This window comes from Peromyscus maniculatus, chromosome 4, assembly GCF_049852395.1.
Source record: "Peromyscus maniculatus bairdii isolate BWxNUB_F1_BW_parent chromosome 4, HU_Pman_BW_mat_3.1, whole genome shotgun sequence".
NCBI classification, from domain to species: Eukaryota; Metazoa; Chordata; class Mammalia; order Rodentia; family Cricetidae; genus Peromyscus; species Peromyscus maniculatus.
The window spans coordinates 96,376,662-96,390,618 of NC_134855.1; the positions used below are offsets into that span (position 1 = coordinate 96,376,662).

The window sequence follows — 13,957 nt, forward strand, 5'->3', positions numbered from 1 at the left end:
CTTTCTGCTAGTCGACTCTTCACCGTTCCCCGCCCTGAAGTTTGCCTCTGGGGAGGCCATGGTCACCCGATCTGTCCTTCCTCTGTAGCCCAGATAACCCTGACTCGGAAGGAGATGCTGGTGGACACTGATAAATGACCCAGCGGGAAAGGGTGGAACCTTTGTTTTTCTCTATCCTCTTGACAACCCCTCCCCACGGTTAGCCCCCACCTGCAGAAAAGACAGTCCATATGGAAAATTTTGCCATTTCTTGGTGTTTATAAGGACCGGTGCTATCTTTTCCTATAATTCTCGTTTCTGAGGGCGGAACCGGGGCTGGAGTTAACTAGTGGTCAGATCTTCCAAACTTATGTGTTGTTTTAAATAGCTGAGGTTGGCCATAAGAAAACCAGTCATTTGCTCATCTGGGTGGCAGAACTTCATTCCGGGAGACGCAGAGGAAGCTCCGGAGGTGGGGGGCTTCTGGAGGAAAATAGTGAAGCCAAAACTGCCATCCTTTCCCTGAGAGAGTACTGATGCCCAGTAAGAGGAAAGTAAGAAATGACAGAAAACAAGCACACATCGACATCACATCAAACGTCCACCTCATTTATTCACCATCTTCTCTGTGTGTCAGGCTGCTCTCACCAGTCTACTGAGCGCAGGTAGATTTTTGCATTCTCTAGCTTTCTCAGCAACCCCCTTCAAGGCTGTACTGCAAGCCTCATTTTGCAGATAAGGAAACAGAGGCTTTTAGAGGTTAGAGTTGACCAAGGTGGATGGGAGGTCCAGGGTTCATATGTAGTGACTCTGAGGTGTGTTCTACTCTACCATGGTCCCTGGGATCAAAACACGCACTTTTCTTACAGCGCTGTCTCCATTGTCCTTCTGCCCTCTTTGTTTCAAGGTTTCTGTATAAGATTCGTGTCCTCTCCCTACTGGATCCCCCTGGGTCCTCTCCTTGCTCGGCTCCTCCCAGCCCTGCATCTGGTTCCCCAGAGCTCTGTCTAATGAAGACTCGTACTTTGGTAGGTCATTGGAAAGAAGGGGCTTCCTAAGAGAAAGCTCTCGGTCAGACCTTTTAACAAAGCGACCAGGAAGAGTCGCAACCAACTCTTTGTAGCCTAAAGAGAACGACGGACGTGGATTTCTCCTGCTCCATAGTTGACTCTGTAATGGAGCAGATGGGCCACCCCTGGACAGAGAGCTGGGAGTGTCACCCTTGTCTTGGAGAAGAGCTCCCCTTTCCCAGGAGAAGCTTGGCGTTATTGCCAGCACTGCAGGCTTCTATAATGAAGATGTCCTGTGTCGGTGTCCGTTCTCTCCAATCCCTAGGATGGCTTCCCCCAGCGGTCTACTGAATGGTCGTTGCCCATGAAGAAAAGCCCCATATCCTCTCAGTCCTCCGTGCCAGCTCTTTGTCCTGCTTAGGTCCCTTTGTAAGAACCAGCTAGAACCCTGCCAGGTTTTTACATCCTCAGCCCGTGGGCAAACACGTCGTGCTCTATGTTGTTTGATGAAGCACATTGGAGAGTTGGCAACATCCAGTGGGAAGCAAACTGTGAATCTTTTTTCTCTCTCCCTCCCTCCCCCCTCCATTTTCCTCTCTTTCTCTCTACCCTCCCCTGTCTCCCTCCCCCCTCTCTAGCTGTCTTGGGGATCCTAGAGACTGAACCTAGGGGTTCATGTATGCTAAGAATGGACTCTACCAACCTACACCCCCAGCCAAGAATTCAAATTCTTGATCACAATCATTTCTTCGCAATATCTGAATTCAAGAGCTCTGCCTGAACCCACTCTATTCCAGTCCCATCTTTTAGGAGTCATGAGCTCCAGGGCCCCGGTCACATTCCGAAGACCTATACTTGAGACTGGAAGGCAGGATAAACAAATTGAATTTGGATCCTTCACTCGGGGCCAGGCATGTCTCACATGTACAGGAATGTTTTTCTGCCTTTTCAGTCTTCTGCTGACCCCCACGCTGACCCTCCCAGTTCAACCTGTCATATCCCTCCCTGGTCCGCTTCCTTTTGATACACCGTAGAGTTGACTCCACTACCCACTGCCCAAAGAATCTTCCACAGGAGCCTCCGAAGCCAGGAAGCCTCTTCCATTGGCAGGGGCACACTCTCCTAGTTCCTGCGTAGCCAGCAACTTGCCCTTACAGTCTAGACTCCGCTCTAACCTGAACCCTTCACACACCCGACTCCAGGACCGACTCCTCAAAGGGTTCTTCAGGCCCGGGGAGGGGGTGGGGAGAACAGCCATCCTCTCTCACCTGGGACTTGCTAGAAACATAAACTTCCAGACCTTCCCCAGCCCCACTGGGTTCAACCTGCACCTCGGGCCTCTGCACAACCTGACCTGTTTGAGGATTCCCTCCACTTGAGTGGAGGGGAAAGATGGAACCAAGAGCCAGGAAGGAAGACCAAGACAGGAGCCCATGTTTCAGGCCTCATGTGGAAAGATGGAGCTGGTGTGGGCCTTCCCTGGAGTCTCGGAGGGTTATGTGAGACTCCCCTCACATAAGGAAAGGAGAGGGAAGGGGAGGGGGCTGCATGGTGCCATCCAGATAAGGGCCTGGGAGCAAAGGGCGCAGGCCACATCAAAAGAGGGCAGCAACAGGGGGCTGGCTCTCTTCAGGCTCCTACCCTCATCATCCCCAGGGCTGCCAGGCATCTGCAGACAGAACAGCACTTGCCATTCAGCCTTGAGCTGTGGATGACTGAGTTCCTTCCCCGCCCCCCCCCCCCCTCCTGCTGGCAGAGTCACCCTCGCCCACCGGCTGGATCCCTGGGAGAAGACGCTCAGGAAATGTTTGTTGTATTGAAAGGAAGCCACAGCTTGCGCAGAGTCTGGATAATTCACCAGACGTGGGCCTCATGGGAGGGGCCTGCATGGAGCCTGAGTTAGAAGGACACCTCCTGATGTTGTGCTTAGCTGCGGTTGCTATCCCTCTAGCTCTGCGTGCTGGCTTCTGCACGGCCCCGGTGAGGGGAAATGCAGAAGGAAGAGAAGTCAGGAAATGGCCCTGGGCTGCAGGGTCCATTCAGGGCGCCCATGATGTCTGATCTGGATATAGAAGAGGCAGGCTCAGTACCTGCTGGGGAGCCCTCCCATTCTCCGGTGGCCATGGACAAGAGAAGCCTAGCCCAGGTCAGAGAAGAGGCCCGACGATGCCTCCTTTCCCCCAAGAAGCCTGGGACTCTATTCTTCCACTCCACCCTTGTTCCTGTCAGCCGGGAGTCTCAACCCCTTCTCTCTGGGCCTCAGGCGATTATTGAAATCCCGGTTTAGCCATCTTGGAAGACCAGGACCGTGAGTCACCTGGATGAAAGGCATGGGTGTCAGAAAGGGGCCGGGCTGGCCACACCAGCTCTGAGACCGCCTAAAGTTGAGGCCCCTGGAGGCTGTGCCTGGGGAGGGAGACCTGGCAATGAGGAATGACAGGGAGCCAGGAGACCCATGTTCTGGGGTACTACCAACTCTCGCTTTGTGGGAAAGGCCTATCCTAGGTAGCAGTAGGCCCAGTCCAGGGATACCATCCTTGAACAAGAGATCCCAGCCTGGCAAATACACCAGGGGCCTTGCCTACATGTAAAAACCCACCTGTGTAGAGAGCTGTGCACAAGAGTCCCGCACGTGGTGTCCCTGTGGAATTTTGCCACACTGCTCTCAACCAAAAAGTTACAAGCCACCAGCAGCCAGACTCCTGCCATACTGACGACTCAGGACTGAGCTCTCCCCTCAGTAGCCTGGCTCCCCGACTCCGCGAGCTTGGCTCAGCATCTTCCTGCAGGGCCAGGACCGCCTGCCCTGCTTTTCCTACTTATGCCTCTTGTCCTTTGGCCAGTTCCTCTCGGGGGCCTGCTTCTCGGTGCCAGGCTCTGCTGGGCCCCAGCCTTACCAGCCCTGTCCTCACTGGGTTCTGAGACCTCTGCTTCTCTCTGTGACACGGCGTAAGTGTGGACTTCCAGCCCAGGCTGGTGGGCATCCCAGTCCAGGGTCCGCTGCTCAGAACCGTTTGGCGGGGGCCCTGGACTTTCCAGAGCCCCGCACTTTGGACTGAGCCCATCTGTGCTTTCTCCAGGCTTGGGGCTGCAAGCTCCTCCCAGAGAGAGGTCAAGGGGAGCCAAGTCAGAATTTTGTGGGGAGCCTAGGGCCAAACCGGCTGTGGAGGTTCCTGACTCCCCTTTTAGCCCCTCTGGGGAGGCCAGAGCCGGACTGGTGGCAGGCACGGTCTCCTGTCTGCCTGGTTCCATTTCACCCTGCTTCTGTACAGGTCCTTCCTCTGCACTGGGAGTCTTCGTGGTGCTCTGGCTTCCCTGCAGCAAAAGAATAGCCCAGCTGATGAGTAAAGTTGGGGCCCTGTCCCCAAACAGTGCTAGTCTACACCTAAGTACCCACCTCCTGGCTCTGCGGCTTCTCGTCTTCCTTCAGGTCATACCTGCAGAAACAGAGCAAGTGGCAGGTCCTGTGCCAAGCTCTGCCTGGCTGCAAGTAGCCCCCCTCATAGCCAGAAGCTCGTGTACCCCAGGGAGAAGCTAAAGCCCAGTGGTTTCAGAGCGAGGCCAGAGCCGCCATGAGGCTCCCGAATGCTCCCTTGCCAGCCTGACCTTGCTTCTCAAACCCAGCCATTTCCTCTGAGCATCCACCCTGGGTCCCCAGCTGCTGTTTATGACCAAGCCTGTTGCACCACGAGATCCATAGGGACTCCAGGCATGTCCCTGCGTGCTCTGCCTGGGAAAGGCACACCTCACATCCCAGAGGAAGCGAGCTGTTGTAATTACCAGTCTCTGGGGGCCCGGCTCTCGCCTCCACCACCTATGCTGGGGGCCTTTCTCGGTACCTCATTAACCTATAGTAGGCAGCAGGAAGCCAGGAAGCAGAGGCCCTGGGGAGACCTGGGCCAGTCCTGGAAATGAGGACACCTATACGCTTGCCTTGATTTTGTCCCCAGCCACCTGTTACCTTCGGGCCCTGCCAGTCAGCCTCTCCTTCCCCTGGGCTTTGCTGACTATGGTGGATGTCACTGAGGGTCTTCCAGATTGTCCACCCCGACCTGCAAGACATTGAGACCAGAGGGCCGTGGTGACTGCCTTCGCCAGCTGAAGCGATCCTGCCCCTTTCCTCTGCCAACTCACGTTTTCCATCCACGGATGGTGGGGGAAGTTGTGGCTTCTGGTGGGTCCTAGGACCTATAAAGGGAGACAAAGGAAATGGGGATGGGAGTGTCAAAGGATCTGAAACAGAAACAGCAGTTCTCTAGTACCAAGAAGCCAGCTACCAAGAGGAATTCTGTTAGGAGTCCCACCTCTCCCAAAGCCCGAGCCACCTCCCCAGCAAAGCCTGGCCTGTACGTAGTCCTGGACTGTTTTTCCACTCCCTAGCTAGGTGACATGGCCAGCTTGTTAGCCCCTAGGTTCTGTGTATGAGGAAGGAAGGCACCAGAAGTCCACAGCACTGTTCCCACAGGAGGCCAGGGAGGACCACTCAGACTTTTCCCCCACAAGGACCAGTGTCTGGAAAGACCCAGGTCAGCTCCCACTGAATCCAGACTGAGCTGTGGCTCAGAGGACACAAGAGAGATCAAATAGTGCGGGAGAGGAAGGAAGATATTTCTCCATGCTCCCTTTCATCTTTGATGAGACAGCAAAGAGAGGAGAACAGGATCCTGGATGAGACAGGAGGATCATGAGTTCTGGGCCAGCCTGGGCTAAGAATGTCTCAACAAACAAACACGGCACAAGGACACGAGGCTCACCCTTTCTGCCTATGGCCGAGTCCTTGTCTCCAGGCTTGCTGCTGGCCTGTGGCCTGTGTGAGACAGAGGAGAGCATTAGGTCTGTCCACTGGTGACAGGATGGACAGAGCCTGCCTCGGGCTCTACCCTGACAACCTCAGAGCTCAGGGAATAAAGGTGGTGAACCCAAGAAAGAGGGGGCACACAGAACCCTGAGCCCAGGGTCTGACCAGAAGTCCGAGGCTGGTCCTCTCCCTCCAAAAGGCACCCATAGTAGGCCTACCCGGGGTCCCACAATCAAAATGGCTCAGCAGGCTGCTCAGCCATGCCACCCACATGGGCTTGGCTTTGTCCAGGTCCCACGGGCGGCTCCAGTCACCCTGTGCATTTCTGTGCCGGGCAAGGCGGGCCAGGTCGATCTGCTCCCGCTCCTGTTTCCACTGCCTGTAGTCTTCCCTGGCCTCTGCGGGCAGTCCCACGGGCTGCTGGGGAGGCGGGCCTGGGGCCACGCCTGGACTCCGGGGCTCCGGAACACCCTGCAAGGGAAAGACACTCGGGCTTGTGGGTGAGAAGTAGGGAGGGGACTCCAGTGGCGCTCTCTCAAGGTCTCCACATCCCCGTGTATAATTCGGTCCTGTCTCATCTCCAGCATGCTGTGCTTGCTATGGACTGTTTGCGTCCCAACACTTGTTAGCTGTCCGTGTGGGGGCAGTAAGTGAACCTCTCTGTGCATCATTTGCTTGTCTGTAAAGGGAGGTATCACCTTTCTTAGCTGTCCCTGTGGGTGGACTGGCCCTAGACGGGAGGGACACCCAGAGGCTGGGAGCAAGATCAAGAGCAACTACAAGGGGCTGCTGCCCCCTAGAGGTCACAGCTGGCACATAGCCAGTCGCCTACCCATCCCTCTGACACCTCAGGGGTTGAGTCATGGCTGGATGGTTATCTCGGACTTAAACCATTTCTCACGGCAAGGTGCACCCAAAGTGGATAGAAGCCAGAGAAGGGAAAGAGGGTGAGATTTCTCGAAGGTGGTGCCTAGGCCAGGTTCCGCCAGGCGAGGGATATAGCTGACTTCGTTTCTCTGCCTCCTCCAGATAGGGCTTGCCGATTTGTGTCCCTATCTATCACATTCTCGAAGATGTGCCTTCCCTGCTGAATCTCACCTGCAGGGGAGAACTCTGGCCCCGGCCTCCTCCAGATGTCCCCTTGGCCCTTGGGTTCCTTGCTGGGGTGGTGGGTTTTTCACTTACGATCCGCTTGGCCTGAAGAGGGTGTAGATGAGCATCATGGCTGAGCCAAGGGAGATGAGAATGCCCACCTGGGGTCCGGATGCTCCACCTGCTCACCTTGGCTTTGTTCTCCATGGTCACAGCTAGTTCCACCCGGTCCCCCATGCAGAAAACGCCCGTCGAGTCTGCAGCATCCTCATCTGTCAGGGCGCCAGTCATCCCAGGGGAAGGGGGCACCCTCACCCAGTTCCTGCTGACCACCCTCTTCTCCTGCGGAGTGAGATGCCTGTGTGCTCAGGCCGCATGGGTAGTCCTGGGCAGGACCAGGTGCTGGGTGCTGGGCAGGGGGGGTTCCTAGGTTTGGGTTCTGGCCCTCACCCTCTCTGGAATGCCCTTGGAGAAGCTTGGCCCTTCAGGAGTCCACATGCCAATGGCATTAGTTATTCAGAGCTCAGAGCCAACCCAGGGGCCCAAGATGCCACAAGGGCTTGTCATCTCTGGGTTGAGAAATCCAGAGCAGGCAGACAATACAGCGTCTAAGACACAGGTTCTTTCGCTTTCAACAGACTTCTCTGTCCTCTGCTTCCTGCAGGGTTTCGGCCTCAGGGCCTGGGGTTGGGGGAAGCCGTGCTTTAGGGCATATGTACTGAGTCACTGGACTAGAGGAGACGGTAAAAAGGTTTCTGTTTGGTGACTTTTCTACAATCCTTTGGGGGAGGACAGCAATACTTGGTTATTGAGGAGGCCTGTTGCTGGGGGGCACCCAGAAAGGCAAAGAGGAGAAAGTGGGGTAGTCGTAACACCCCAGGCATGGACCAGGCCTCAACTCTGCCTGCCTCCAGGGTGAGACTTACACCAGGAACCTGGCTGATGGTGACTGTGAGACCGTCGGGTTGGAAGAGTGCTGGTGTGGTCACGGCCATGCCACCCTGCTCGGCCTGGCGACGATCTTCCTCGATCTCCTGTGGGAGGGCCTGGGGTCAGCAAGGCCACGGCCCCCCAGGCTCACAGACACACAGACGCTGACAGGCCTACACAGAGAAACACCAGTGGGACACCAGGGGGCAGAGGTACCACATCACCAGTGCCCAAGACTCCCACCATGCCCCTGAGAGACACTATGCACCCAAACCCTAGGCCAGGGCCCGGAGACATGGTCTAGAGCCCTCAGAAAGAACCCACTGTACAAACAGGCTTTTGAGCCGGGCAGTGGTAGCGGCGCACGCCTTTCATCCCAGCACCTGGGAGGCAGAGGCAAGCGGATCTCTGTGAGTTCGAGGCCAGCCTGGTCTACAGAGCGAGATCCAGGACAGGCGCAAAGCTACACAGAGAAACCCTGTCTCAAAAAACAAAAAACAAACAAACAAACAACAACAAAAACCCAAATAGGCTTTTGAGGGCACCCAGGGACAGGAGTCCCCTCAGCCGCTGCAGCCCACTCACCTGGTACCTGCGCAGCAAGGCCTGGTTCTTCTTGCGCAGGGCGACGATCCTGCGGTCCAGCTCGGCATCTTTGTCCTCGTGCCTGCGCATGGCGGACTGGGCTCTGTGAGGTCCCTGCAGGAGACAAGGGACCCAAGCTCACCGGTGACCCAACTTTCACATATCCCACTCACGGAACAGGTCGTACCCCCAAATTCAGGTGCACAGAAGGTGACGGGGGTTCCTTAGGAAGATGGCCTGTAGAAGGCCCCCAAGCCCCGTCCCAGTGAGGCCTGTCTGCCAGTCCGCCTCTTCAGGGGGTCTCAGGTCAGGGCTTCTGTACCCAGGGCCTTTGCTCCCGGCAGCAGCAGGCTGCCCCTCCCCCGGCTCCCCAGGGAGCTCTGCTGTGAGCACAGTCTGGAATGGGAGTTAAAAATGGCTCTGGCAGCAGAACCTGCCGTGACTGGGAAGCTGCCAGGGGATTCAGGAGGTCGAGGTGGGGACTCTTTGCCTCCCAAACCTAGAACCACACACACACAAACACAGGCCCCAGCTTGGTCCTGGCCTCCCAGGCGCTGGACCCCACTCCTTAGGCCTGTGCCCAGTCTGTTGGAGAGAGCCTGCCCCCACAGGCCCTGCCAGCCCTCCAGGTCTGAGCTGCTGGCTAACGGGCAGGAGAGCAGCAGGTCCATAGCAGCTCCAGCTGGGAGCTACTCTGGGCAAACCACATCTCTGCATCAAGATCTGAGGTCCCTTTCCGCCTGGCTCCAGGGTCTGTGTTTTTGCCCAATGACTTGCCCAGCCCACCTCATCCTGCCCTTCTTCCTCCCGGGCCCAGCTGTCCCCAGCTGTCCCCAGAACGTGGCTGTCCAGCCCCCTCCCATCCTCTAGAAAGCCCTCTCCTCAAGACGAGGTGCCACTCACAGCCAAATGCATGCAAATAGCAGGCCCTGAGAGAATTCCGAAGCAGCTCCTCGGAGCCAGAGCTGGAGGGAAGCTGGAGCCACCAGAGCCGGGCCTGTCGGCCTCTCCCCGCCGGCTTCAGCTTCTCTGCTCAGCACAAGAGATCATGTTGTGATTACAAAAGAGTGTGCTCTGGGCTGCCAGCCAGGAATGCCTGGCCGCCACCCCCACCCTTCCACTCTGAGGGCGAGGACCAGAGCACCCGCAGCCGGCTGGTCTTGTCTGACACCTCTCCCTGCCCTGCCTCGATGACCCCACACAGGAGGCCTAGGCACCCAGGGCCCACCCTCCCCTGTGGTCCCGAGGCCCAGTAAGACCCCGGCCTGTATTTGCCTGCAAACAGAATGGGTGGACAGCGTAGGCCTCCATCCCTCCCAGTAGTAGAAAAAGTCAAGGGATGCCGGCCCCACCTCCCGAGGCCCCACCTCAGGCTCCCTCTGCTTCCCTGCTGGCTGTCCGGTTGGCGGTTGGCGTAGGTTTACGTCATCAGGTAAGAGCGAGGAACCCTCCTCCCCAGGCCATCACTCTACCACAGACCTCAAGTGCCTCTCCCCACCGACTGTTCCCTGAGGTAGGACGCTGGGTCTCCAGCCCCTTCACTATGCTGAGGTGGCCCTTTCTCTGAGGTCCTAAACCTTTCCACTCAGCAGTCAACAGCCTCCTCCCCTTGGGATCCTCTCACAGGGCCCTTGCCCTCCAGGGATGAACTTTCCAGACCCTCTGATCCCAAGAAAGGACACAGGGCCCCTCCCCCAGCAGTCTTCACACAGCCAGTCTCTCAGACCAGGGGCGCCTAGGTCAGCTTCAGTACTTATGAGGTCCTGACTTCCAGGCCTTGAAATGAGGGTCACAAGTTCTGGCATTCCCTACGTGCCCGACTGAGCAGGTTTCCGCTCTTTGCTCACCACAGACGACCCCATCTGTGTTCTCTGGCCACCATCCTCGGCCCCTTTGCTGTCCAGGCTTTCACCCCTGGCCCCACACCCCATCTCTGCAGCTCCAGAGTTCCCATCCTGCTTGCAAATGCCACAGTGTACCCTCCTCCCTTCCTGCCGGATGTTCCTACTGAGTCAGACTGTGTGCTTTCCCAGGAACAGTGACGCAGCCAAGCTCCTAGAGCTCTCTCTCTCTCTCTCTCTCTCTCTCTCCCTCTCTCTTTGTGTGTGTGTGTCTGTCTGTCCCTCCCCCCTTGCCTACACACACACACACACACACACACACACACACACACACGCACACGCACGCACTGCACATGAGCATGTTTCGCCCACCTTCTCTGCATCCTGCCCCACAAATACTGCTGAGTTCAGCCCTACCCCACAGGTCCCCAGAAGTCACAAGCTTCCCGCTCTACCTGCCTCTGGGATGCTTCAGTCAGCCAGGAAGTCCCCAGAGCCCAGCACTAGAAGGGAAGAGACCTAACGCTGTCCACCCTCTCTGTCATTTTAGCCCCTTGACCAGGTTTAGGGAAAAGGGATGTGGATGGACTACAGAGATAAGACGAGGTCTTTGTTTCTCTCAGCTCCCACTCCTGGCCAGGCTCAGGGTGGAGGATCAGGAGGCACAGGTAGCCATCGGGCCACCCTGAAGAGAGGATGACCCCGCTCTCTGGAAGCACTGCAGGAAGATATCCTGAACAGAGAAGCAAAATTTTCCAGCCATGTGGCTGAAGGACCAGGTACCCTGAACACGCCTATAGTCGAGAACAAACCCACAGTTGCTGGCCACGCCTTATTTCCAAGTGTCACTCCCCACAGCTTGTCATGCTCCAGAGCAGCCCCCAACTTCTTCTACCTCTTTCTCCACAAACCACCGTTTGCCTGTCTGGTCTCCCGCTGGACGGAGGCTGCGAGCAGGGAGTGGTATTCCCCAGGGCCTGACCGGGTGCCCCCATGCTACAGAACCTCGTTGCCTGCAGGATAAGGGTGGAAACAGCAGGCGCCACACTGTGTGACCTGTGGGCGCCCTGTGCACAGGCTGTGATTGCCTTGCGGTCCATTCAGAACGCACACGAGCTGAAGAGGGCCCCTGAGTGGCAAAGGTCCCGGGGTGGAGGACACAGGAAGCTGGGTTTCCAGGCAGGAGGATTTCCAGTCCGGTATTCCCAAACCGAGGTCTTCTTACTGTGAGTCACCACTAGGGGGCAGAAGCATTCCAAAAGCTTGGTTATGGGTGGGGGAGGGGTCTCCCCCCCCCACTGTCTCTCGATCTCCTAAGTCTAGCTCAACCTCACTTTCCAGCTTCTTCAAACTAGACAGACCACCCTGTGGTAGAAGCTTTATTTTCTTGAGGAGGAAACGGGTCCTGAGAGGTTTTGCGTCTTGGGATGTCACACCTGTTTGTGCTGCAGACAACACACGAAGCCGGGGTGGTGGCTTTGCTGTCCCAGGCAGGCCTCCGTGCCTCTTTTCACAGTTGCCCCACCAAAGCTAGACTGATTGAGACTTCTCTCTGTACTAGACTTGGGTGGGGTGACCTTGCTTGGGCTGAATCATGGCTCTTCTCTGGTGGCTCCCCACCTCTCCAGGCCACCTGTTGACTCAGATGGCAGCCACACCTTCAGGGCCTACGTCATGTGAACCATATTGGTGGCATCTGGAAAAATACAGCTGAGGCCAGCTTCAAGAACAAGATGGCTCTGAGTCCAAGTTTCTGTCTGGGAGGAACAGGGAGATCTGCCCAGAAGCCAAGGCCTAAGAAATCCACCAAGCAGGGATGATGCTCAGGCCCTCCTCCCCACTTTGAGTGGCTGCCCCTGTGGATCACTGGTTGATCAAGTAGAGTACTTGGGCCCTTGCCCTCCTCCTCACCCTTGGTCTAGGAAGAGGTGGATTCCGGTCTCCTCCCTCCTTAACAGACAGGGTCCCTTATCTCTCCACTTCTATAAAATGAGATGGCTAACCCTCAGTGAGTCATATGATCATAACATTTAAATAACCTAGCAACATCCAGAGTTGCTAGGTATTTACTCCGGGCCACTGTGGCCCAGAGTAAGGTTCAAACAGCTTTCTTCTTGCCTCAGGTAACTTCATGGAATAGCAAGAAATCCACAGAGCCTGCTTAAAGGGCAACAGAATTTATTAGGGGATAAAAACTCATTGTACAGAACAGAATTGTCGCAGGTTCTGGAATGCAGTTCCGGCTGCCTGTCTCAGTCCCTCATCCAAACTATGAGGGAGCGAAGAGAGAGCGTGCCTACTTGCATCTTAGGTCTTAAAGGTTGACAAGAGGCCATGACCCAGGGGCATGTACTTCAAGGTCATAGGCAGGTAGAGCAGTTACCTGCTACCTCTCTAGGGGTGGTGCTTCAAGGTCATAGAACAACCACCCACTACATCTCCCCCTTTTGTCTAAATAAGAAAGTTCTAACCTAATACAAAACTACATACAATAGAAATGATTATCAAGTAATGTCCAGGAGAGGGGAAAGGTAATAACCTAAACAAAAATAGAACTACAACCAGCAAGAACAACATCAAACAAGAGACACATGCTAAAATCCAGATGTCCAGAACGTAGTTAAGTGGCATGTTACAGAGATCACTCCAATAGCTGTCTGTCCTATCCTAAAGAGTCTGAATCTGGTATTTAATATGTTCTGGCTAAGACATGAGAAGATTGTAACTGTAACTGTTAGTCTTCAACCCCGTCAAGTGTAAGCAAGCAATTTCCGAAATTTTGCAAGATAGACAGAGACAACTGGCAGCCTGGACAGTCACCTAAAGTTTCTCAGCACCCTGTCTTGAAAAAACCAAAAAGAAAAAGAAAAAAGAAATCTTACCCTGTCTTGGCAGGGTTCAGTAGTCACTTTTCCTTGTGTCCTGCTTGTCCGGAAGGACAGTGTTCATACTGTCAGCAGTCGAGGCAAGGGCAGTTCTTTGCCCAGCAGGACATTTTGTGCCAAGAAGACAAACATCCAAAAGGAAATGTCTTAGAAGCCCAACATTCTCTTGGGAGTAGATCGGTGCTGCCAGGAGCAATTGTGTCTCATGTCAACAGAATTCTAAGTTATTAATACATTTAAATGCCATATTCTCTAGGTCTAGAAGTGTTTGAAGATTACCTATCCATTTGACATATATTTCTGTATATCTAAAAAAAACCTAACTAACATAACTATAGAAATAACAAGCATTGGTGACTATAAATCTGTAAGCCTTATCTACCTAAATAACCTAAGGACTAAGGCTTTATGTTAACAAGGTGAACAATGTATAAATAGATGTTACAGTATAAGGACAATGACCTCAAAACTGTGACAATATACAAAATATCTTAAATGTAGGAAGAAATATATAGTGAAGTATGATAACAATATCCTAAATATGTATCAATATACAAAATATCCTAAACAGAGGTAGAACAGTATGACAAATATAATTTTACATTTGTACCAATACATAAAATATTTCAGAAAGGAGTGGGAACATGTATACAATATGACAATTATAGTTTTGAATTTGTATCAACATACAAATTATCTTAAATATGAATATGAAAATAGTTTACATTTGTATCAATAGCCAAGAATCCATATCAGTGCAAATTATCCAAGGCTGATAGTTTGCTAAATCAGTGCTCAGGAATGGCTCATCTTTGTTGGGGCTGAGTCCTTAGAGGT

General features: G+C 54.4%; 1 protein-coding gene across 4 annotated transcripts; it reads right to left on the reverse strand.

Moving 5' to 3' along the window:
* Window positions 1–567: 567 nt before the first annotated feature.
* Ccdc9b (coiled-coil domain containing 9B) lies at window positions 568–10,371 on the reverse strand. 4 transcript variants are annotated; one of them, XM_042275951.2, is made up of 11 exons: window positions 10,242–10,371; window positions 8,395–8,508; window positions 7,806–7,913; window positions 7,069–7,221; window positions 6,886–6,984; window positions 6,059–6,258; window positions 5,744–5,796; window positions 5,124–5,177; window positions 4,951–5,041; window positions 4,387–4,426; window positions 568–4,304 (listed from the first exon to the last, which is right to left on the reverse strand). In XM_042275951.2, the coding sequence occupies exons 1-11, from the start codon at window positions 10,323–10,325 to the stop codon at window positions 3,762–3,764; spliced, it is 1,539 nt and encodes a 512-aa protein (XP_042131885.1). In that variant the 5' UTR covers window positions 10,326–10,371; the 3' UTR covers window positions 568–3,761. The 4 variants fall into 4 exon arrangements, with proteins under 4 accessions (XP_042131885.1, XP_015853384.1, XP_042131888.1 ...); XM_015997898.3 differs by lacking the exon at window positions 10,242–10,371 and adding an exon at window positions 9,298–9,423; XM_042275954.2 differs by lacking the exon at window positions 10,242–10,371 and adding an exon at window positions 9,298–9,411 and having other exon boundaries at window positions 7,806–7,982.
* Window positions 10,372–13,957: the final 3,586 nt, after the last annotated feature.